This window comes from Numenius arquata, chromosome Z (genome assembly GCF_964106895.1).
Source record: "Numenius arquata chromosome Z, bNumArq3.hap1.1, whole genome shotgun sequence".
Taxonomy (NCBI): Eukaryota; Metazoa; Chordata; class Aves; order Charadriiformes; family Scolopacidae; genus Numenius; species Numenius arquata.
This window is the reverse complement of record NC_133616.1, coordinates 1,305,990-1,329,794: the sequence shown is the minus strand read 5'-3', so window position 1 is coordinate 1,329,794 and position 23,805 is coordinate 1,305,990. Positions and strand designations below refer to the sequence as shown.

The 23,805-nt window shown below is 44.4% G+C and overlaps 2 protein-coding genes across 2 annotated transcripts in view; one reads left to right on the top strand and one right to left on the bottom strand.

Annotated features, from left to right (window-relative positions):
• The window catches only part of LOC141477093 (methyl-CpG-binding domain protein 2), a 34,372-nt gene extending 20,583 nt beyond the window's left edge, over positions 1–13,789 (bottom strand). The window contains exons 1-2 of the mRNA XM_074166149.1: positions 13,493–13,789; positions 1,321–1,480 (exon numbers count right to left, since the gene is read on the bottom strand). Of these exons, the coding sequence (XP_074022250.1) occupies positions 1,321–1,480; positions 13,493–13,605 (273 nt within the window). The 5' untranslated portion in view covers positions 13,606–13,789. The remainder of the gene's footprint in view (positions 1–1,320; positions 1,481–13,492) is intronic.
• Positions 13,790–14,445: 656 nt separating this feature from the next.
• On the top strand, positions 14,446–23,727 carry LOC141477051 (DNA polymerase iota-like). The gene is made up of 10 exons (XM_074166093.1): positions 14,446–14,594; positions 14,764–14,861; positions 15,493–15,657; positions 17,166–17,318; positions 17,756–17,992; positions 18,615–18,793; positions 19,079–19,170; positions 20,366–20,499; positions 21,516–21,712; positions 22,810–23,727. The coding sequence occupies exons 1-10, from the start codon at positions 14,446–14,448 to the stop codon at positions 23,608–23,610; spliced, it is 2,205 nt and encodes a 734-aa protein (XP_074022194.1). The 3' UTR covers positions 23,611–23,727.
• The last annotated feature ends 78 nt before the right edge of the window (positions 23,728–23,805 follow it).

Here is a 23,805-nt window from a genome sequence, read left to right as displayed (position 1 = left end):
AATATGAGCAAGTTTATACACAAACTTGCCTGGGCAAGTCTGGCAGCTGCCAGGAGGAGGAGGAGAACGGCCACAACCATTCTCCTTCAGTGGCTGTGGAAGAAAATATAAACTTCAGGAATAATTTGAAATCTCACTTTTAACTGTCACAGCAATTCTTGAAAGCTCATGAGTTACAGATTCAAGTCACTTCGATATAATAAATGTTATTTGCCTAAAAAAGGCATTTATTTGTATTCAGAGCTACCATGAGCAACATTCACGCAATCTAAGATCAGACTCATTTAGATTTTAAATACCAAATTTTGTATGCAAAAAGCCTAACCAAAGCCTCTCCTTGGCCTACCCCCCAAAACGTTCCATTATTTGAAAGCCTCCTGTCTGTGGGAAGAAAATATTAAATCTTTTGAACACGTGCTTTAAAATAAAAAGAAATGAGCATGAAATGTGTGCTTCCCGCATGACAAACGGCAGATGAGAAAACCCATCAGTGCACAAGACACGGCTAGAACTCGTTAGGTATTTTCATGCACTACTGTAAGTTATGAAACCCTGCAGAATAAAACACTTTCAAAAGAAAACATCGCAGGTTTTTATAGAAATCCTTTCAAACTGTCGTATGAGGTTTCTAAAGTTTGTCCAGGAACATATTATCTGTGAGTCAGATAAATTCCCTTGTCACATCCCCTATGTGCTACATCAGTTATTTCACTTCTGTACGCTTCAGCCTTTTATTTTTAATCGACTAAACACATTTTCTTCGCTATTCAAAAGGATACACTGTTGTTCAAAAAGCAATAGACAGTAAGAGAACAATCAGATGAATTGAGAAAGGCCCCATCTTAAACAGAAAAACACCTGGCCTTGTTAAGGTGGAGAGATAAATGCATTTGCCTCAGAAAACAAGCTTCCTGGCACGTAGTGCGCGCATTAAAAATGTGAATTATTTCATCTCAGAACAGGAAGATGAACATTGCAATTTGAAGCCTTGCACAGGAGAATCTCTTGGTGTCAACAGTCCTAACTTCTCCCATTTGGAAGAATGGCACTCAGGTAGATTACGAGCACTGAGATTCTTAGTCCCAAGCCAACTCCTGAATTGCTCAAACTTTGGATTCATACTTAACCTCACCTTGATATTTCCTTGGTAGTAGCAGAGTATTCCTTCTATTTATAAATTTACGTCTCTACCACTACTGAGAATTAAACATACACGTACATCTTAGAAGCAGGCTGCTTTAAGCAGAAAAGAAATCGCTAAATGAACTACAGGAAAGGAAATTCTTAGGATATCCTTAAACACAGTATTTACTAACAAACCTTATTTTGATTGAGAGAATCATTCCTTAGTCTCTGTTTGTTCTTCTGCAATTTACTGGGCATCATCTTTCCCGTTCTGAAGTCAAAACTGCTGAGATCAACAGTGTTTCCCAGGTATCTTGCCAACTGAGGCTTGCTTCTGAACTTCTTACCACTTGGACTAAAAAGAAGAAAACACTTTAGTATGTTTCGTTGTACAAGAGGATACAACCTTGACTTCTTACAACAGGTTTTATACCTTGTTCAATAGCTAAAAAGTTTCCGTTATCTTTATTCCATGTGGCACGTTCATTGATGCGTTGATGGTCGATGGTAAACCTGCCCAATCTCTGCATATCCGCTCCCATCCTCGGCACGGGATTTAATTTATCTGTCAGGCTGTGGGACGCTCGGATACACTGCACCTTGGGAAACTGGAGTTCCAGTCCAGTTAACCAGTATAAGGAGTCTAAATATCAGACTGCGGCCAATGCAGGACCCTCTCTGCACAAATTAAAAGACAAGGTTTAAAGCGATCGCTGGCTAAGGGCAACCTGGACTCAACAGCAACCCTTCTCGGCTCTCAAAGAGCGAGGCATTAAAAAAGATGAGCAGAAGGAGGATTTGAGGTGATGTGACATCTCACAGCTATTCCATCACCCAGACGGGCGAGCAAAGCCAGGTAAGGAACCGAGCAACAAGCAAGCAAGCAAGCAGCAAGCGAGATGGTGCACAATATGAGACAGGTCCAAAGCTTCAACAGGGTATATGGATCCCACCATAATAAATCAAGTTATTTAAAGGGAAGTTATTTAGATCATCTGCATGTGGAATTATGGAATTATTATGACCTCAAATTCCCAGCTGATGTTTGTGAGTGGCATCAGCAAATATCCAATTTCCAGTTATCCTAAGGAAGGGGTATTTCTACCAATCTTTACGCCACAGAACTTTCTGTTCCTTCATCTCTATTTCGTTCTCAAGCATCCCCAACACAGTTACACACATTGCACACCCTGTCTGCACTAAATACACATTTAATCCCTACCTATTTTCACCAGCATCACTGGGGATTCCTGTAGACTTTCTGCCCTGGGTGCAAGTAATTGCTAATAAGCACCTTGCTGACAAGAAGCCATATAGTTCCTTTCACTGTAAGAGACAACAATGCTGCCCCCAAATTAAAAAGCTCGGTTAAAAAAAAAAATCAACTATCAAGAAGCGCTGTGTGAAACTCAGACTGTGACACCAGTTTGTGACAGCCTTTCGGTATAGATGGCCACAAAAATGGCAAATACCCGTCAGGTAAAGGCAACGGTCCCTTGGTTTTATGCCAATTTCTGTCCAACGAAACAAGCCGAGTGTCAAAATTCTCCCAACTACTGAAACCCAAAAGGTTAACTGGGCTCAGACAGATTTTCACTCCGCTTCCTTTCAGCAGGAAAATACCGTTTTCTTCACTTTTCCAAAGTGTTTGGGCTTTGGTTGTTGGTTTGTTTTTTTTTTTAAATTAAAAAAAAAACCACCTTGAGGCAAGAACTTCCCCACAGAAGAATATGTATTGAATTCTGGGAAAAATAGCTAATTAAGCTAAACGTTTTTCAAAGTCATTTAAATGACTCCAGAAATCTGGAAAGACATAATTAACAAGAGGTAAAGGGTGGGAGAAAAAGACTTAAAACAGATCACAATCTGAAGCCAACCTCCTCAAGCATGGGTGTGGAAGGGTAAAAAAACCCCAAAACCCACCACACATACGTACACACACACACACACATTCCACCACAAAACTCTCTTCTTCTTCTCGTAAACCCAGAATTGAAGCTATGCTAGAAGCCAAGCTAAACACACCACCAGTTTTATTTTAGATAGTCGAGATTATCACCCCAGTTCGTTAACAGTAAGGAAAATTCTGCACTGAAGGTTGGAGACTGAGCAAGTCTTTTGTGGGGCAAGCAGGTTTGCTATTAAAATAATCTGACCCATCGTCTTTCATTCCTATTTGGGCACCTATAAAAAGCTGAGGATAAAACCTGGTCAAGAATGGCCTGTCCCTGTTTCCTACCCGGAGTGGAAGGGCTGGATATACTGCATAAAGCCTCCTGCTAGGAACTGCCTTCATAACTTTCCTAATGAACATAAAACACTGAATGAAAAGAAGAAAACAATGAAAGCCTGAAGTAGGTGTTAATATTCTCTGTTTCAGGCATATTTTTTAAAATTAAAATCTATACACAGTCATTTTATCCCGTAGCAAAGTCACTACTGAAAGGATATAGAAATTTGACAACCTACGTGTATTATATCCAAATTTTGGTATTACCATTTTACCACCTTCTATTGTAAGAGAGGAACAGATTGTGCCCTCAAGATAGCGCTCCTTTTACTAGCTTTGCTCTTGAGGTTCCTTGGAGAGAAATGTTTCACGTACATCTCGAAGGAATCCAAAATTCCAGCACTGAGCTGTTATCAGCCCAGCTTCACTACAAATTCTTCCTGTAGAGCTCTGAAAACAGACTTCACAACTAAAAGCAAACTTTATAAACGCATCCACCTTTCCTAAATTCTGTTATTTACACATCTTATGTTCTGGGGGTCTTGTCTGTTTGTTTTGTTCAGTAATCCAAAAGCAAATCAAAGCATGTGATCCAATATCCCACACTAACATCCGCATGGATCATTGGTGGGGCAGGTATTAAATGCTATTTCAACCCACAGCACAAAATCTACCACTTAAATTAAGTGAAACTCAGTCAAGTACTTGTTCTGGCCTTTTTTTTTTTTTTTTTCCCCACATTTCCCTTATTCCACCTTTCATTCTCATCGTCCTACTCCTTTCCCAGATGTCGCTGCCTCCAGCCAGCACTCGGTGACCTCCCTGTCTCCACAGAAATGTCACTCCTTTGCATCCCACTACATTCATGTCACTGTCGATACCTCTTTTCCTTCCCAGTGGTGAAGCAACAAAAAGCAGAAATGCCTTTTCTTAAAGTCCTTAAGTGCACACTCTTCTATTTATGATTATTTTCATCCTAAATCACGCCCTTATCGTCAAAGTCATTCAATTTCTCCTGATTATTTTCTGATGAAGGCCCGGGTGTGAAACTTGCTGACGGTGCATACCTTGCACACATCACTTGTGCGTCCAAATTAACGGATATTAATAACAGATCGGTTCCAAGAACCTAGTCCACGCAGCTCCGTTAGCAGCTTACGACAACTAAGAAGCCCTTGTTCTATCACAACCTCCTATTGTCTCCTCCTCACCCCGTGCTTTAACCGTGTTACAAAACCTGCAGTATTTTCCTTTCTCCAGCTTCAATGAAATCTAACGACGCACAATTAAAAGTGCGGTTTGCTAAAGCCCAACAGATCAAGTAACCTTCCTTCCGCTTACTTCAGAACATCATTTCGACACAAACTCTAAAATCTAGTGAATTCTACTATCAAACTACATTTCATTTGAGTCCATTTTCCACAACAGTCCCTATCCTTAATTTTTCTTTGTTTCAGAGTTTCAACAAGTTCATACGATGTCATCTGTCATTTACTGGGTCAACCTCAGCAGCCGGTAAATAAAGCACCTGCTGGCTTTCCATTCAGTTTTAAGGTTGCAATTATTTCTAACGCCGTCCAGACTCGTCATTTTATGTCACACCTTCCCCCTGTTCTAAGAAGGAGACGAATACGTGAGCTGGAAGGAATGGAATAAACTCAAAACTTTATTTCCACCCCACTTACATTAGTTTTCACATATATCTGGTTTTTTTTTTGGTACCAGTCCTGTGGTTGTTTCCATTTTCTACCCTGAAAATGTAGGCTCTCAAACCACTGAAGTCATGCTTGAATTCCTGAATCCATCCCAGATTATCCTCAATCTCTGACCTGCTCCTGCTGCAAGGCTTTCTCTTACCTGCAGAGAAAGCTGCGAGGCAAAAGGCAAATAAAAGGCCTATTTGCAGCGGCTTTATTTGAACATCTATTATGGATGCCCCATCCCTGGAGGGGTTCAAGACCAGGTTGGATGGGGCTTTGAGCAACCTGGTCTGGTGGGAGGTGTCCCTTCCCAGGGCAGGGGGTTGGAACTGAATGATCTTTAAGGTCCCTTCCAACTCTAACCATTCTATGATTCTGTTAAATAATTAGTACGCACTAACGGAAAAGAGTGAGGTTATAGAACCTATTTAAACCAGCGTATCTACATAAAAGCCTGAGAGTTTTACATCGTGGTTGAAACTAAGAAACAGCGTGTTCTTCTGGCTTTTTTTTTTTTTTTTTCCTCTCTAAAGGTGTTAAAACCAAGTTTAAGTTCAGACTTGGTTTTGAGTCGAAAAGAAAGGCGGAAGGAGAGGTAGGAAGCTTTCTTCTCCCTGGATGATGCTCTGGAGGTACGTTAGGAATCAAACCGCAAGGGACACTGAAGAAAGCTCAGACTTTGAAGTCCCACTTTGTTGCAGAAGATTTTGAAAACGCAGCGCTCCGAGTTCACGTACGCCCAAATTTCAACTGCTACAAAAGTCAGAAGCACGGACCACTACGTTATTTACACAGATACGGGAGAAACCGGTGAAATTTGCCCCTACCCACATATTCTGGATATTCATTAATTTCACACTGCCTTCTTTCATGCAACAAGGAGGAAGTGAAAGCGTTCTTTCAGGCCGCTGGGACACAGCGGAGCCTCTGCTCTGACCAAACTGCAGCGTGACCCAACACTGAGACAATTAAGAATTCCCAGACAAACGTGGGATTACACAGGAATATCTCCAAATATAATTTCAACAACAGATTGTTGTACAACTGTTATTTTTATAAGCATTTATAAGCATTAACCAGAAATATTTAGTCTTACCTAAAGACAGTTAATTTTCGATAGCTTTTAAAAAAATTTGTTAACTCCAATTATAAGCTTCTAGCATTTTTTTTCCCAATAAAAATATATTTAGTGCACCTGAGAGACTTAGTTCTACTGCAGTTGATGTGCGTATCAGCACTTAAACTTTATCCTGTCAACTTAAACACCCTACAACATTTTTTTGGACATAAGCAATTAACAAAAAGCAGCACACCTCAAAAGAGGTGATGCACAACAACATCTAAAAACTATTTTTTTGATGACGTTCTCAAGGCTCCAATCACTTTAAACAAGACTAAATGAAGAACACAAGCCTTCACCTCCAGCTATCCGCTTGTGCTATACAAATTGAAGTTCTTAGTGGCTGAAAGTGATTATGTCGTATAACGAGCTCACAAGGAGCTTTATTAATAAAGACACTTTTCAGATGTTTCCTGTGAAGCAGCAGAGCGAGCTAATTAACGTACAAGGAAGTTACCTTGAATTTTATCACCTATCTGGCCCCTTTTCCCCAGTTCAAAACGCACAGCGAGTTTGCAGGCAAGACAGTAGCGTGGCTCATTAAAACAATCATCTTGTTGGCAGACGTTTCTGGGTTTGGTTGCTTTCAAAAAAACATTTTTGGCAAACTTCTTTTCTTCTTTTTCTCTTTTTTTTTTTTTTATTTTGAGTTTTTCTTTGCTGACTCTCCCCATCAGATTTTTTGAGGAAAATTTCAACCACGGCAAGCTAGATGCTCTAACAGGGAAAACACGCTGTCTCCTCCAAGTTTAAAATGTCTTGCTTTTCAAAGTAGTTCTGGCTTCACAGTTTTGCGGCAGTGGCTAAAATGACATGAAATTGGAGAAAGAGAAGGTGTGACTTTATGGCTATTAGAACTACAATTTATTCCCTTAATTTAGTATTTACACCCCCTGCTAGAGGGTCAGACTAAGCAAATCAGGCACATCACCCATCCCAAGGTGGCCGCCACAGCTCCTGTTTTCTCAGGATCCCGTCTGACGGGCTGTAGTCTCACCTACAGCATCACACACCAGTGAAGAGGAAGAAAAATGCTAAACACTTGAAAAGGCAATTAAAGCCACCTTAATTTGGCTACCTAACAGAGGTAGAGCAAGGCAAAGTAGTTCTAGCAATCGCTCCCCTCCATGGGTTGGGAATGAAGCCCAGGAAAGGAAGGAGATGGAAAATATATCCAAGCATTCCACGGTGTAAGAGTAAATAAGACCACAGAAAGCCCACAATAAAATTAGTTGTTTGATCTTATGTTCAAGGGAATCTAATATTGGGCAGCTGCTGGCTAAAGCCTCCTAGAGGGCTGGCCTCGGAGGGAACAGGATGGATTTGTTCACCAAGGGGACAAAAACTCCTCTGCAACTGTTGGAGGTACTTTTCCTCAAAGATTTGTCTGCAAATACTCAAACACACGCTCCAAGATGCTCAAAGATTCGGTAAAGAAGTCACTGCATGAATGGCACAACTTAATACATTTTCTTGCCTTCAAAAGGGTTCTGCATTCGGTATCTAATTTCGCTTGCAACAAAAATATATATGTATTTATTTTTTTTTACACACTAGTACATACAGTTCATAGCACAACACTAAAGCACCAACAGCCACTGACACCAATTTACCAATGGTGAAAGGTTCATTTCTAGATTCTTATTTAATCTTCTATTTATGGAAATATTTTGGATTCAATTTTCAGAATCTCTTTCTGTTTCCTAAACAACCTGATGAGCTCTGCTGATTCATTTTGCCCTCGTAAAACGAAGTCAGAGTCACCACTATGACTTCGTAATAATCATTATCTTTCAAGACAGGGATGAATTCACCCTACAAAGCAAATAAATTTATTTTACGCACTAAGACCCTATTAGACAGCATGCTTTAACCAGCATTCCAGACGCTGCCTCAAATTTAAGTAGGGGAGATCGTTACCACGCATTTTCAGAGATCAAGGCAAGTAATTGAGCCGTGGAAATACGAAATAACACCCGTTAAACTTCTTTTTTTTTACATTCTCCTTTAAAAACAAAAAAAACAATAAGCCTGTGTATAATATAAGCACAACTGAGCATCACTTAGGAAGTCCTGACTTGCTCACCTTAAAAAAAAAAAAAAGGGGGGGGGGGGGGCAAAAAAAGGCGCACAGAATTAAACTAATATTACTGTCACTGGAAACTCTCCGGTATTTATCTTCCAGTCAAACCACAAAACAAACTTCAAAGGGCTGTCTGTTTGCCCCATGGGTACACCTATACTGGAAAAGCTTTTGTAGTTAAATTTAACAGCCTCTTAGAACCCACTGAAAGCGGTGTCAACCACTTGGCTTTTTTTAATCTTGACTAGAAAAAAAAAAAAAAAGCAGACTAGTTCTCCTTTGCTTTTTTCCCACGAAGAACAAATAAAATAAACCAGAATATTAACTTGCTGCTGCTAGGAAAAGTAATTTCATGCCGGAGTTTAAGGAATATTTTTCAACAGGTAAACGCTCTAGGGCGTTATAAACACTAAAGGGATTTTACCGACCAAAAGAAGGGATAAATAAATCAGAAGCTGAGATATCCACGTTCAAAATTCCCACTTTACTCAGACTTTCGCAGGACTGAGTCTTTCAACAGGACAGCAGCACCCCCTACCTCACAGTACACTGAATACATAATACTTTAAAAAAAATCATGGTGCAAATTTACTACAGTATTAGGCCTTAAATAAATAGGTTACTATTAGAAGAGTCACTTTAAAAATGCTCTTTGTGTAGGTACAGTTTCTCAGACAACTTTGATTACAACAAGATAACAGTAGTTGCGACAAATCGGAACTACGTTTCATACAAGCACGGCAGCTTGATTTAAAAGAAAAATCAGATGTACAGCCTTAAACGTAACATTCTGTCCGTAGCCAAAGTGAAAGAATGCTCTCAGATGATCGCTCTGCAGGTATGGAGAGGACACTACAAAGGACTTTGTAGCAAAGGCAGAAAAGAGGCCTTCTTTTTCTTGAGGATCAACAAAAATTACCTTTTAGCTTGCCTTTGCTGTAAGTTGAGCATTCACTTTATAGTATGGACAAGATGGAGAATTCCTACCTTCTTTAAACTAGAAAGGATCACGTATATTCCTGGAGGAAAAATCTCAAACTGATTCAAAAGAACACAGTTTTGTCTCAGCACCATCATAATCTTGATTCTAATCGGTACCATTGTCACTGGGAACATCCATCCCTTGCTCTGGAGACAGAACACCCGGTCACTCCGGGCACCGCACAGCAGACCTACCGCACGTCCAGCCTTCCAGGAGTTACCTGACGGGTGGATTAGAGCCTTAAACCAAGCATTTATTATTCCGAGAACGCTGTGCTAGTTTTGCATTTGTCCTACATTCAGCATCATGATTTTTAATGCGCTATTATTCCCTACATCATATACGTTTATATTACTAAATGCAGCGATCCTGTCCTCCCTCAAACTCGGCTCCAGAACTTCTCCATCACCATCAATGAGGATTCTGCCAACCAAGCCAGGCCTCCGGTGTCATTTGTGCATCCTCAAATCAAGACACACGCAAGGAAATCTATTTCTCCTGACTGTCTGCATAAAATTAGGCAATTGGAGGTTTAAGTGAATTCTTCTGAAGATGTACAAATTAAAATGCCATGCACATTTTCATCATCGGCCTACAGTTGCCAAAAAAGGGTGGTATTGCTCTTTAAGGGATCGTGCCAAATCCTGACGATGCAGGCATTTAAGAAATATTAGCCTGTAAAGGGCACACAAACCAAAAACCCACTTTGTACCCAACTACAGACTTTAACAGCGTAATGTTTATTAACATTCTTCTTTCTTTTTTTTTTTTTTTTAAATTTTTTTTTCCCCCGACGGAACTAGAGTGACATAACTCTTCTGAATGTATTTGGCCTGCTCTACTTACTGGATCAAAACAGATTTTCATTTGTTTTAAATATAGCAGTGCTGAAATCTGCCTCATAGCTATAACAGAATGAAAAGCAGAAAAAAAAAAGGAAAAAAAAAAAGAGAAAGATAAATTTCCTATGCCAGCCCTGCCTGCAGCCATAAAAACTTTTTTTTTTTTTTTATTTGTTTCACTTTGGTTGTGCAGAAATAAGTCCTGTTACTGTACAGAAGTTATTTCTCTAGACATAAATGACTAGTTATTTTTTCCAAACCTGTAATCTGGAGTGAAATCAACAAACTCGAAGCTATGAGTTGCCTGGTAAGTTTTTAGTTTCAATTTTGCGGTTGTTTGGCAGAAGATCTGCATCACTGCTAACCATGCTGGAAGGCCTCCTAAAATTTGAAACATTTATTCCTACCACTTTCCCACATTAAAAAGACAGAATTCTAGAGTCGGTGATGAGCAGATTACAGTCTTGCATCTTCAACAAAAATTGCGTTCAAGCGTTTCTTAAGAGGGTTTTAGGCAACAGCAGCGGCAAAGTCTGAAGGATGAAGGCTCAGACGGTTACAGAGAAGGGGCTAACCTCAAATTTGGATCTACTACAGGATTTGTGAAGTATTTCCACCACACCCCTCTTTTAATAGCTTTTTTTATGATAATCGCAAAGGTCAGAAGACTCACGGATATACGTGAAGAGGGGCAAAAACCATCCCACCAGAAACTACTGGAAGTTGGTTTACTTTATCTGAGGTTCCTAAAGCGTGACATGTTAAAATACCATCAAGCAGTTCTGAAAGAAGCAAGTTTCAAAATGCAAATAAGGTAGATTGCAACACGGACTAATCTTGCAAGAGTTGTTCTTAATTACTATTATTATTATTTAGACCATGGCAGCAAATGAAGCTTTGTCCAATCCCTTTTGGGTTTTTTCCTAGCCTTAAGAAATCATAAAAACATAAACCTCAGGTTTTTAGGCAGCTAACTAAGGCGCCTTAATGAACTTAATGAGGTTACATATCATTCTCTGCAAAGCAAAAAGGAAAACCTGGAAATACTAGAACTTACTGCGTTTTCCCCACATTTTCTGGAATACATAAAACACTGACACCCCTACGTCCCGATGAGACAAACACGGGGCTAAAAGTGTTTATAAAAAAGGTCATTCTGAGCAAATAGCTGAAGTTACTTGGGCCTTCTACGTTAAATATATTCCAACACAGTCAGCAGTGACTGTCTGGCTTGAGAAAAGTCTGGCATTTAATTCTGGAAAGAATAATCCTACGCAGAAAGTTCAGTTTTAGCAATCGGCAGGAAACCAGGAGCCATCCAGAAAAGAGGATTCAAACCCGTAGGCTCAAGTGCCATCTTTCAGCCAGGCTTCACGAGGCAGCACCGCAGAAAGGAAAGGGCAGATGCAAAGAGCTAAGACAGCGATGCCAGATGCTACCCAATCATCTGCCGCAGTATTAGCATACGGTTGGGAGCGCAAGTCAGACAAAGGCGGCAAGACAAAAACCAGAACTCATCTTAAAAGAAGAGTTTTCAATCGGTTTGATTCAAAAAAGCTTAGGAAAAATCAACATTCCTCCTCCTCATCTAGCGATGCTGTCAAGACGCTTCATTTAGCAGCGGCACACCATGGGTTAAATGATCCCACATTCAACACCGGGCAGAAACCCACTTTTCCATGAGCTGGCATCGGCGAGGGAGCAAGCACGGCTTTTCCCTCCTCCAGCCGGGCAGCAGAGAGACCACCGAGTCCGTTCCCTGCAACCAGAGGAGATTGCGAGAGGCCTGCTCGGAAACAGCGATGGTAGGGAGAGGTTTCAGGTGTGGTTCATCAGCTGCACACAGAGCTATAAATAGAGGAGCTGTGGGTAAGAGGTTAGCCGTTGCAGGAGACAGCTTCCTCTGCTGTGCTGCAGAAGCACGGCCCAAGGAGCAAGACTTCAGAATTTGTGTGCTTTCTGCCTTGAGAAAAGAACTACCTTTTCAGTTTCCGAAAGCAAGCGGGAGGGTGAGACAAAATTAGGTTGCTGTTGCTTCTCTTGGTTTTACTATACCCTGTGCAGTAATAATGAGAACGTTTAGCAGCGGCAAGACTTCTCCAATTTTCACATGCGCTTAACTTTGCTAAAATTTCAACTCTTGTTACTAATGGTAAGCTTCCTAATTAATTCAGTGTGGGGGGTGTGTGTCCCCCCACCGATGACCTAACTATTTTGGTAGGACGTCTTATGGCAACTCTGACTTAGTTTAAATGTGGGGAGGGTGTTCTCTTGGGGCTGACCCTTCTCTACCAAAAAGCTAGGCTGGGGAGGGCTGTCATTAGCACTCCCCTCACAAAGGAAAACTGGGATGAGGGGCTCCTTACTGGCCCTGCCAGCTCCCTGCCTGCCTGGTGCTGGCCGGGAACCATGGAGCATCGTTGCCGGCAGCTCCGAGCGAGCAAGGGGCATGGCGGCTGGCCAGGGCTCCAGCAGGGGGGACTCGGCCTCCAGCCCACCCTGGGGACACCCATGCCGCTGCTGGGGCTGGGCTGCCTTCAGGGCCAATCTGCCCCCTCCTCTCCCCGCACTGCCCCAGCCTCTGTCAGGCGGGGGGTGGTGGAAGGGGACCAGCTCCGACCGCCCAGTGGGCCCTGACAGGGAGCCATGACCAGAGGGGACTGGCCCTCTGACAGGGAGCCATGACCAGAGGGCACCAGCCTCACGCCCTGACAGGGGAGAGACATGGCGGGAGGGCACCAGCCTCACGCCCTGACAGGGGAGCCACGGCTGGAAAGGACCAGCCCTCTGACAGGGAGCCATGGCGGGAGGGCACTGGTGTCACCCCGCTGACAGGGGAGCCATGGCTGAAAGGGAATGGCCTCACCCCTCTGACAGGGCAGAGCCATGGCGGGAGGGCACCGGCCTCACCCCTCTGACAGGGCAGAGCCATGGCGGGAGGGCACCGGCCTCACCCCTCTGACAGGGCAGAGCCATGGCGGGAGGAGACTGGCTCTCTGACAGGGCAGAGCCATGGCGGGAGGAGACTGGCTCTCTGACAGGGCAGAGCCATGGCGGGAGGGCACCGGTCCTCTGACAGGCGGCCAGCGGCGTGCGGGGACCGGCGCCATTCTCCCCGCCGCCCCGGACAGGCGGTCGGCGGGCACGGACCGAGCCCCTCCGCCGCGGCGGGCGGGGAGCGGCGCCTCCCTGTCAGGCGGGCGACAGGAGGGGACCGGCCCTCTGACAGGCGGCGGCGGGGGGGGAAAGGAGCGGGACCGGCGCCATCCTCCCCGCCGCCCCTGACAGGGGGGAGCGCGGGGAGCAGGTGGCGGGGCCGGAGTGCGGGGAGGCGGCGGAGCCCTGCCGGGGCCGGCCCCGTCCCGCCGCAGGGGGGGTAGCGGGGCTGTCAGGGGGCCAGCGCGGCGTACCTGAAGTAGTAGACATCGCTCTTGCCGGCGCTGAGGCCCGACTTGCGGATCACCTCTTCCTTCTTCCAGCCCGGGGGCAGCGCGGGGCAGTCCATCCTGCCCTGCTTCTCCATCCACCGGGCGCAGGGCCCGCAGCGGCGGCGGGAGGAGGAGGAGGAAGAAGAGGAGGAAGGAGGAGCGGGGAAGGGGCTCGCCCGGCCCCCGGCGCTCTCGACAAGAGCTTTATTGTTCCCGGCGGCGGCGGCCGGGGCCGGGACCCCCTGGCGATGGCGGCCGCCGCGCGCTGCTGGGCGCCAGGAGCGCGGGCTGCGCGCGCAGCCGAGGGAGCCCTCACCCGGCTCCCGCTTCCGCGGCCGAGCCCCGGAATCGGTGTCTCGGCGGCCTAAGAGGGGCCGGAGCGGCCAACCCCGCCGACCATAGAGAGCGCCGTAGGCGGGACAGAGCGGCCGCGGCGGGGGCGGGCGGGGGCACGGGCTGTCGTGGCCGAGGGACGCGCTGCGGGACGGGGCTGGGGCTCTCCGGCGGCCGGGGCGGGGAGACCCGTCCGTCAGGTCCCGCTTGTGAGGGGGAGCGGTGCGGGAACACGCTGCGGCGTCGGGGCCGCCGACAAACCCGCTCTACCGTAAACCCCAATTCGCCCCATTTTCCCCGCCCAACACAACGCCTCCCCGGAGCCCCCCACGGTCAGTTTATTCGTGTCTTCCGCGCTCCGGCCACCGCGCCGCCTTCCCGGCCCCCGGCTCCCTCAGCCCCACGGAGCCACAGCCTCTCCCGCCGCCGGAGGGCTTCGTCCCCCGCGTCGCCCCTCGGGGCTCGGCGGCCCCGCAGGCGCCCGGCGGAGGCCCCGGCGGCGGCGGCGCTAGGACCTGCGCGGCGCGGCTCCGCGGCGGGGCGGGCGCAGGGAGCGGCGGGAGCGCGGCCGGGAGCGGCGGGTGAGTCAGGCCCCGGGCGACATGGAGCCCGTCCCGCCGCCCACGGAGCGGCGGGAGCCGCCGCAGCAGCCCCAGGAGGAGGAGGAGGAGGAAGAGGAGGAGGACTGGCTTCGCCCGCAGGCGGGCGGCGGGGCCGCCTCGCCCACCCCGTGTGAGCAGCAATGGCGGCGGCGGCGGCGCTGAGGGGAGCTGGGTGTCGGTGGGGTGGGGAACGGAACAGGGCTACGCTAGCAGACTTAAAGACAAGATTATTTTTACAGAAATGGATTAAAAAGACGCTTCGGTGTCGCACCCTGAAAGAAAAATCTGTTTCTTTGCTCCCCTGGCAGCCGGGCACAGGAGCGCAGGGCGCAGGGTGATCGCACACCTCGACCTGGACTGCTTCTATGCACAAGTGGAAATGATCCGGCACCCCCAGCTAAGAGACAAGCCTTTAGGTACGAGTTCCTTTGCTGATAATTTGGGGATTAATGTGTATTCGGGCAGAAATTAGGGCCAGGAACGATCTGAGGGGATGGCCGTGTGGTGGGCCACTTGGCAGCCACGTCTGTGTCATGGGCCGTGACTGGGAGATGAATAAATCCCGGTGAGCACAAGCACAGGCGCTCGCCGACGTGTCCGAGCGGTTCTGGGGATCGAAACTGGTTCGTAACCTTTATAGAGGGGGCCGAGCCCCACAGCTGAGCCAGAGCCTGCTGACACATCACGCCCGAAACACGCTTCATTCCCTCCAAACGCCGGGAATGTCGATGGCCAAGTCGAGGAAGCGCAGCGTGAAACGATGCCGGTTACATAAAAAGCACTTTCGCGGGGAAGATTGCCAAAATTAAGAGCAGTATTACAATGGGGAAAAAAATGTAAGGTTTTAAAATGTTCTTACCATCCAGCAGCCTAAATCGAGATCTGCCCTTCTCATAGTCTTGTAAAATAAGACCATCCTGGTGGTTTCTTTCCTCATTCTATGATGTTGCGTTCTGATCAAAGCAGAGGTCTTTGCAGTGGCCTGAAAATACCTGAAAAGTACCAAGAAACCTACGCTTATAAAAAATACCTAACCTTAATTTTTAGGCGTGCAACAGAAAAACATCGTCGTTACCTGTAACTACGAAGCCAGGAAGCGTGGAGTTAAGAAGCTGATGTCTGTGAAGGATGCTAAAGAGACATGTCCTCAGCTGATACTGGTTAACGGAGAAGATCTGACTCCGTACAGGGAGATGTCCTACAAGGTTACAGGTACGAAATTAACAATATTTCAGTAGAGGAGAAACACTTTTTGTTACACTCTGTGTGCACCTGCATGTGTGCAATAGCATATGACATTTTCCTGCTCTAAAAGTTCTTATCAGAACGAGCCTCGTACCAAATATAGTCATATAATGTCAAAATTTCATAAAATAAAGAATCAGACTTGGTTGCAATCTGGGTCAGGCACTATAAATGTATCACAGTGATCTTATATCACAGAATGCTATGGGGTTGGAAGGGACCTCTGGAGATCATCTACTCCAACCCCCTGCCAAAGCAGGGCCACCCAGAGCAGGTTGCACAGGAACGTGTCCAGGTGGGGTTTGAATGTCTCCAGAGAAGGAGACTCCACCACCTCTCTGGGCAGCCTCTCCCAGGGCTCTGACACCCTCACAGGAAAGAAGTTCCTCCTCATGTTTAGATGGAACTTCCCATGTTCCAGTTTGTGCCCGTTTCCTCTTGTCCTGTCCCTGGGCAACACTGAAAAAAGACTTGCCCCATCCTCCTGACACCCACCCTTGAAGTATTTATAGGCCTTGATGAGATCCCCCCTCAGGCTTCTCTTCTCCAGACTCAAAAGCCCCAAGTCCCTCAGCCTTTCCTCATCAGAGAGATGCCCCAGGCCCCTCAGCATCTTTGTAGCCCTCTGCTGTCCCCTCTCCAGCAGTTCCCTGTCCTTCTGGAACTGGGGAGCCCAGGACTGGACCCAGTGCTCCAGCTGGGGCCTCCCCAGGGCAGAGCAGAGGGGGAGGATGACCTCCCTCCACCTGCTGGTCACGCTCTTCCTGATGCCCCCCAGGATGCCATTGGCCACAAGGGCCCATTGCTGGCTCATGGTCATCCTGTTGTCCACCAGGACTCCCAGGTGTTTTTCCTCAGAGCTGCTCTCCAGCAGGTCACCCCCAGCCTGTCCTGGTGCAGGGGGTTATTCCTCCCCAGGTGCAGCACCCTACAGCCTTATATGTTAGGATTATGGCCACATAGTTCTTTAGGAACAATTTTTATTTAAATACTGACTGCAGTAATGTATTTCCAAATGTGAAGCAATCGGGCAGAATGAAGCCTTTGAGTAGGTGAAAGTCTCCAGTATCTCTTAATTAAATGATATGCCAGCATTATCGTTGATTACTTCCTCTATCATTAGCAGTGGTAGCAGGTGAAATAGTAATGACCTAAAAGTGAAAGCCCACCCAGCTGGGAAACGGGTTTCCTTAGGAGAAATTACACAGAGGTTAAGAAGTGTAATTTCAAAAAGAAACGAGGAAAGAAAGAAGAGATTTGGGGAGAAGAAAAGCAGGTGTCGGAGGCAGTTGTGGGATGAAGAAATACTCCTCTTCTTTACTAAAATTATTATTTTATCCAGAAGAGAACACAGTTTCTCTTTGTGCAAGTGTCTGACTTGAATCCACTGGAAATCAGCCACAGATTGCTGCAGAAATGAAAACCTCAGAGTATTAATTGTGTGCGTTTTATCCTTGGGTATCTTTTCCTCCTAGAGTTGTTGGGGGAATTTTGTCCGCTGGTGGAAAGGCTTGGGTTTGACGAAAACTTTGTGGATATCACAGAGATTGTAGAGAAGAGACTAACCCAGCTGCAGCAGAGCGGATGCTCCAGCCTCTGCGTGTCCGGCCACGTGTACAACGACCAAGGTGAGTTAAACATTCTTCGGGTTGAAAAATAAGGTAAACATTTGGCATTTGGATGTGAGCAATAAATACTGGCATTTGGATGTGAGCAATAAAAACTTGGCTGCGAGGCAGCCCTGTAAATTAAAGATTTGTAGATCTCTTACTTTGATCACAGTGGTACAAGAATGCCTGATATTTAACACTTGGAGATATCTTAAAATATTGTATTTTATATTTAAAATACTCCCTACGCCCCCTGGATAGTTCGCCCCTGTTTTTGGACAGGAGCAGTCTCCCTTTTACCCGGGTTTTTGGGAAGCAGGAGTGAGGTTAGACCGAGACACAGAAGCCATGGCAATACAGCTTTCTTTAACGCAACGTGAAAAACATCTAAATCTAGAGAATTAGCTAACGAGGTGACTGTTTCCATACTAAACTCACTTCCTTTTTCTTTGCAGCTCTAAATTTGCAGGACACAACGCACGTAAGACTGGTTATCGGATCTCAGGTCGCGGAGGAGTTGAGGGAAGCCATACACACGAGACTGGGCCTCACGGGCTGCGCAGGAGTGGCCTCCAACAAAGTACTGGCTAAACTGGTGTCTGGGACCCATAAACCAAACCAGCAAACGGTTCTGCTGCCTGAAAGCTGCCAGGAGCTAATACGCGGCCTCGATCACATCCAAAAAGTGCCCGGTAAGCGCGGTGCTACGATGGAGAACATATTGACAACTCCTAGGATCATAAGAAAAAATATTGAAGAAATTACTGCAGTGATTTTAAAATCTAGTTCTCGCAAGCAGGCAGCGTGTTTAGGTGCTTTTTTCTTTCACAAGCGGAGTTTTGTTCAGCAAAAGGCATGAAAGGACTTTGGTTTTTCCCCATTTTTGGCTGCGACGTACCTTCAAAACTACCAAAAATCTCAGTTTATTTTTATCGAAGCCCAAACATTTTGGTTGATAATAGGTTTTAAATATCAAGTTTCAAAAAGTTGGTGATTGGAAACCTACTGACAGTTCTTAAAACAGTCTACTGGAACAGATAAAATACTTGGAGGAAGTATTTTCCCTAATTATTCTATCCTGATGCTGTGCTGTTGGCCAGGAAGCGTTGATGAATACAGACACAGGCAGAACTTTGCTGTGTCCCAGGATGGCTTTTTTTAATGGCAGATTCTAAAATTCAAATGGAAAGTCACCAAAAACGTTGCTGAAAAGAGTAGTCGTGAAAATAATTGTCACTACTATATGGGTGGGCGTTATTTATATGTGTGTATATATTGATTTTTCTGTGTATTTTTAATACACGTTTTATTTAGGCATTGGCTACAAAACTGCCAAACGTCTCGAAACGCTGGGTGTTAGGAACGTGTGTGATCTCCAAGCGTTCCCGTCTGCTGTGTTAGAGAAGGAACTGGGTGTTTCCATGGCTCAGCGTATCCAAAGACTCAGCTACGGAGAAGATGACTCCCCTGTGACTCCATCAGGCCCTCCTCAGGTACCAGAATTGTTCTGAAGTTCTTTATAAAAGGCAAAAAAAAAGTCGCTTTTAGTTTTATACAGCTTTGCTGGACTAACCAAAATGCTGTATTTTTGTATGTAGTTGAGTTAATTAAACATTAACTCAAATTAATGTGTAGTTCTCCTGAAATTCAGTCGAGCTCTGCGTGTCAAAGGTACCTTGGAGTTAATTCTACACACTTTATCGTGACACTTTTTTTTGACTCTTCAGAATTTTGAAGTAAGTATCAAATTGAAAGGACTAATGTGGGGTTTTTTTCAGTCCTTTAGTGATGAAGATTCCTTTAAAAAATGTTCATCGGAAGTGGAAGTTAAAGAGAAAATTGAAGAACTGCTTCGTAGCCTATTAGACAGGTGACTGTCTTCAGTAGCTCTTTTTGATGACTGAGATTGTGACCCGAAGGGACTCGGAGCGTGTTAGGTTTGTCTCCTACTCTACATTTCTTCTCTCAGTAAAATGCCAGGTTTTCTTTCTCTTCCCATAAGTGACTTTCTCTGCTTTCAGACCCTTGGTGCTCACTGTTTGTCTCCTGTCCCACAGCTGATCTTTCTGTCCATCTGAAAGAACGTTTTCATTTCTTCCTCCTCCCCTTGCCCTGGGAATCCAGGCAGTATCCAAACTCCAGTGTAGCAGGAGGATGCGTTTACTCATGTCTTGACTCCTGTGACTTTCCCATCCTCCCTTTCTATCCTCTGACTCTCTTTATTGAAAAAAAATTATTAAAAAGGAGTAATATTCCAGCAGCACTGGATTGTTTCCTGTTCTGCCATTCTTCAACTTCCCATTTTTGAAATGCTTTCTGTCAGTCCTGAATAGCCTTTGTGTCCCCCGTTAGTTCTTGAGTTTTATTTTTATTTTCTTTAAATATTTTCATACTCTCTGCATGCCTCTCCAAGCCTTAAAATAACCTACAGGTCTTAAAGATTTTCTCTCCCCAACAGATATATCCCTTTTAGTTCTGTTAGTATTATGGGCAGGGAGTTTTTTTTATCTGCGTCGCAGACATTGCTCAGTAATCCCAGAATTTAAATTATGTTTGTCCTATCTTGATTAAAACATGTAGAATTGAGAATTGTTATTTTTTTGTAGGGAAAATACACCCTCCCAATGCCTTTTGGAGAGGGAAAGACACAATTACAGACATTGTTTCTTATCCTTCTTCCAAAAGCCAGCTAACGTTTTGCTGTTAAAGTGGGGATGTTTCCTGGAAAAGTAAAAAGAGCTACAAGCTGAGGATTTTACAGGGTTTAACTGCGAAGACGAGACTACTTTTGATGTATTAAATATTGAAACGTGGCAGTATTGCAGATCGACCCACTTAACTTCCACATTCACTTCAGTTGAAGACTGTATTCACATGGCATTGAATTTCTGATTTATGGGTAACGAAGGGAACCAGTGAGGACCCAAAATTCCCAGTATAATCAGCAGAGTAAAGCCCGAAGTGGTGGGAGATCTGTAAATGCTTAATTTGACTTTGTAACAGTTTCCATAGACCCTCTGAAAATTATTCGTAGTAATAATTTTGTGCACGTTAATGCTCCACAGAATATACAAAGACGGAAGACAGCCGCATACAATCAGGTTGACCATACGCCAGTTCTCCTCAACCGATAAATGGTTTCATCGGGAAAGCCGGCAGTGTCCTATTCCTCCTCATCTCATTCCCAAATTTGGAAAAGGTAAAACTTCAAATTTCTGAAAGTATCAACTTTGTGCTGCTAATTTCTCTGTAATATTCCGTTACTTAATTTCATGACAATATTCCCTACATTTAATGTTTGGAAACTTTTCCATTACTTGTAATGGATGTATCTTGCTGAGATACGGAAAAAAAAAAAAAAATACTTCTCTGTAGGAATAATTTCTATGTTACTTCCATATTTTAACCCAGCCTGGCTGGATTCCTGGCAGGAAATTTCTCTAGGAGAGGGGAAAGGGTGACCAGGGGCTGCTTTCCCAGATTAATAATCTGCTTTTCTCTGTTAGTAAAACTGAGAACATAATTCAAATTGCTATGTAATAAAATGTCTTTTTGATGCGCCTCTGAAAATTAATAACATAAAGGTTCTCATCCTTCTCAGACTTCAGCTTTTCCAACCAGCAATTGCAATTCATTTGACGCTTCATTCAGATTGGGGTGAGGAAATAAATCTAAATCGCTGCTTTATCAGCACAGAGAATCACTGCTGCCGATTCCTGAATTATTTCTTACAGCCCTAAAGAAGCTACTGAAAGTCCCTGTAGCTTCTCGCTTCAAAATTGCTACTGGAATTCTATGTTGGAGGAGACTAAATCACTGTCAGCTCACAGATTCACACAAACCCCAATAAACCACGTTAATACCAGTCTTAGGGTAATGTTCTATACCTAGAACCCTTTTTGCTAGAATTGGATCATTTTTTAAATCTATTCAGCTGGGCTTGTATTCTGGAATTCTTTTTTAACCTAAGTACGTACTATAAAGTAATCTTCACAGGAATGAAATTAAGCATTTTTTCTGGAGGGAAAGAAAAGGTCTGTTATTCCGTTCAGGATGTAGCTGTCACAGCAGAATAAACATCTTAATGATTATATCGACCGATTATTTTGGAAGCCTTTAGCAGTGTTTGTACTTTGCTGTTTAAATGCATCTTATTCAGTCAGTTACTCTTGATAATATACATTGCTTTTTTTCCCCCCACCTTTCTTCTTTTAGAAAACAGCAACCTTATCTCCCCCTTGGTCGCTATATTAATGAAACTCTTTCGAAAGATGATAGATGTAGAACTACCGTTTCATCTCACCCTTCTGAGCGTCTGCTTCTCCAACCTCAAAGATCTTCCCAGCAGCAAGAAAGGATCCATTGGCTTCTATCTAAAGCAGATGTCACCAGGCTCTGGGAAACGTGTCCGGGTAAGCTGAAAGATACTGAAAACTATCTGTAGATAAGAAAGTTCCGAGGTTATTTCTGTCTTTATTATATAGATTTAAACCTTAACTGCTTTGGAATTTTTAGGATTATAAGTTTTGTTCACCTGGTAAAAAAAAAAAAAAAAAAAAAAAAAAAAGATTTATTTGGAGTCTTCTAAGATGTTACTTGTTTGGTTTCTTTGATTAGACAGACTGCTTAAAAGAGGTTTAATGCTCTCCTGAACGGGACAGCCAGATACATTATCAGGCCCCTTAACTAAAGAGAACAGAATTCACCCCAAGAGAAAGCCAAACTTAAGTCTTCTAGAAAAAAAAATTACTGCTGAATTTGGCTGTTCATTCCAGCAAGATCTGCCCTTTATTTAGCATTTGTGAAACAACAGGCCACTTACTCAAGATATTGTCATCCAAAGTGTCTTTTGGCTTAGGCTAAAATCTCCTTAAAGTTGCCTACAATTTACCTTGATGCCTTAAAGGTACTTTCACAGCAGTTATTTATCTTCCTGTGCATTCTAAAGTCTCCGTGTTCACACTAGGAATTAATCAAAGGCTCAGTTCTGTATCAGCCACTTCTAATCTAGTGAACTTCTAATTCCTGCTCGGAATTGAATCAATCTGTCTCCTACCTTCCAGTTGCATACTGTGGACAACATAAGAGCTGTCTGTGGAAACTCTGCTAAATATTCCCTCAAGATGCTTTCAGTACATAATACAAAAACTCAGTAACTTCACAATTAGGTTCTGTCATGAATTTGCTGTTTCTGTCTTGACATGGCACTTTTGCGCACTGATAAACTCCTCGGTTTCTCAACTGCTCGGGAATATGATGGATAACATGATGGATAACATGATGGATATCATGTATCCTAAAGCTCCAGAGTTTTAAAGCAATACGACATAATTTCAAAGTATTTGCTACTTTAAAATAAGAAAAGGATTCCTGCCTGTATGTACTTTTAAGGCCTATGTTTGAAAATAAGATTTAAAAAAACAGTACCTACCATAAGGAAAAAATACTACTGTCTGCTAAGGAATAATTAGATGAACTTGCTGTTAGTAAAACAAATTTTTTGCCACAGGAAGCGGACAATGTCTCACAAGGTGAGGGAAGCGCTTCTTGGAACCAGAACCGCAACAGAACTGGAACTACAAAAACTAGGAAACTTTCAGAGGAAAAGCAAAGCAATATAAAGCAAGCAGGAATTCCTGACTTCCCATTTCATTTGTCTCCTGCTGATATTGACCCGGAAGTCTTTGGGGAACTTCCGGAAGATATTAAAAAAGAAATTCTTTCTGCAAAACCAGAAGCAATGCCTACTGAGGACGTTTCAGGTCAGGCATTGGAATTTTTTGCGGAAGGGGTGTACGGCACTTCCCCGAATTCTAAGGGACTCGAGAGCGATACGCACTCTGCAGGGTGCAGCATCCCCTCAGCTCATCAATCCACAACTGCTCTGGCACACGGCTCCAGGGACACGTGTTCTTCCAAGTGTCCCAGCAGTACAGAAAACCAACCTCCTGACTCCCAGAATTCCAGAGGGAGAGATCTGTCACCTCTGGAGGCTGGAGCCAGCCACACTGTTGTGCGTGTCCCCACCTTGGACAAAGATAAGCAGGCCCTTGAAACAACTTCTGTGGGTAAAGCTTGTAGCAGGAAAGCAGAAGTTGTATTTCCTCCTAATATTGATACAAAGACTTTTTACGAACTGCCTGCAGACGTGCAAGAAGAATTACTGGCTGAATGGAAGAATCGGGAACCTCTGTCCAAGACTTCGATGGATAAACCCCCTGAAAAGCCTAAACCAACTAAAGGAAGAAGGAACACAGCTCCGTGTCCATCACAGTCTAACAGTTTGCTAAGATATTTTAAGCCACAGTGAAGTGTTTTTCATAGTAGTGACACTGTAAGAATCAGCACTTAAGGGCACTTTAGTTATTAAAAGTTTACTGTAAATTGTAAAGATGTGAATATTAAAAGTGTATTTTGACAACTTTGGACATACAACCTCCTGGTGACTCATTTGTCTTATTTTTTCTCTTACAAATTGATGTTTACCTGGTGAATTTTTAGTTCT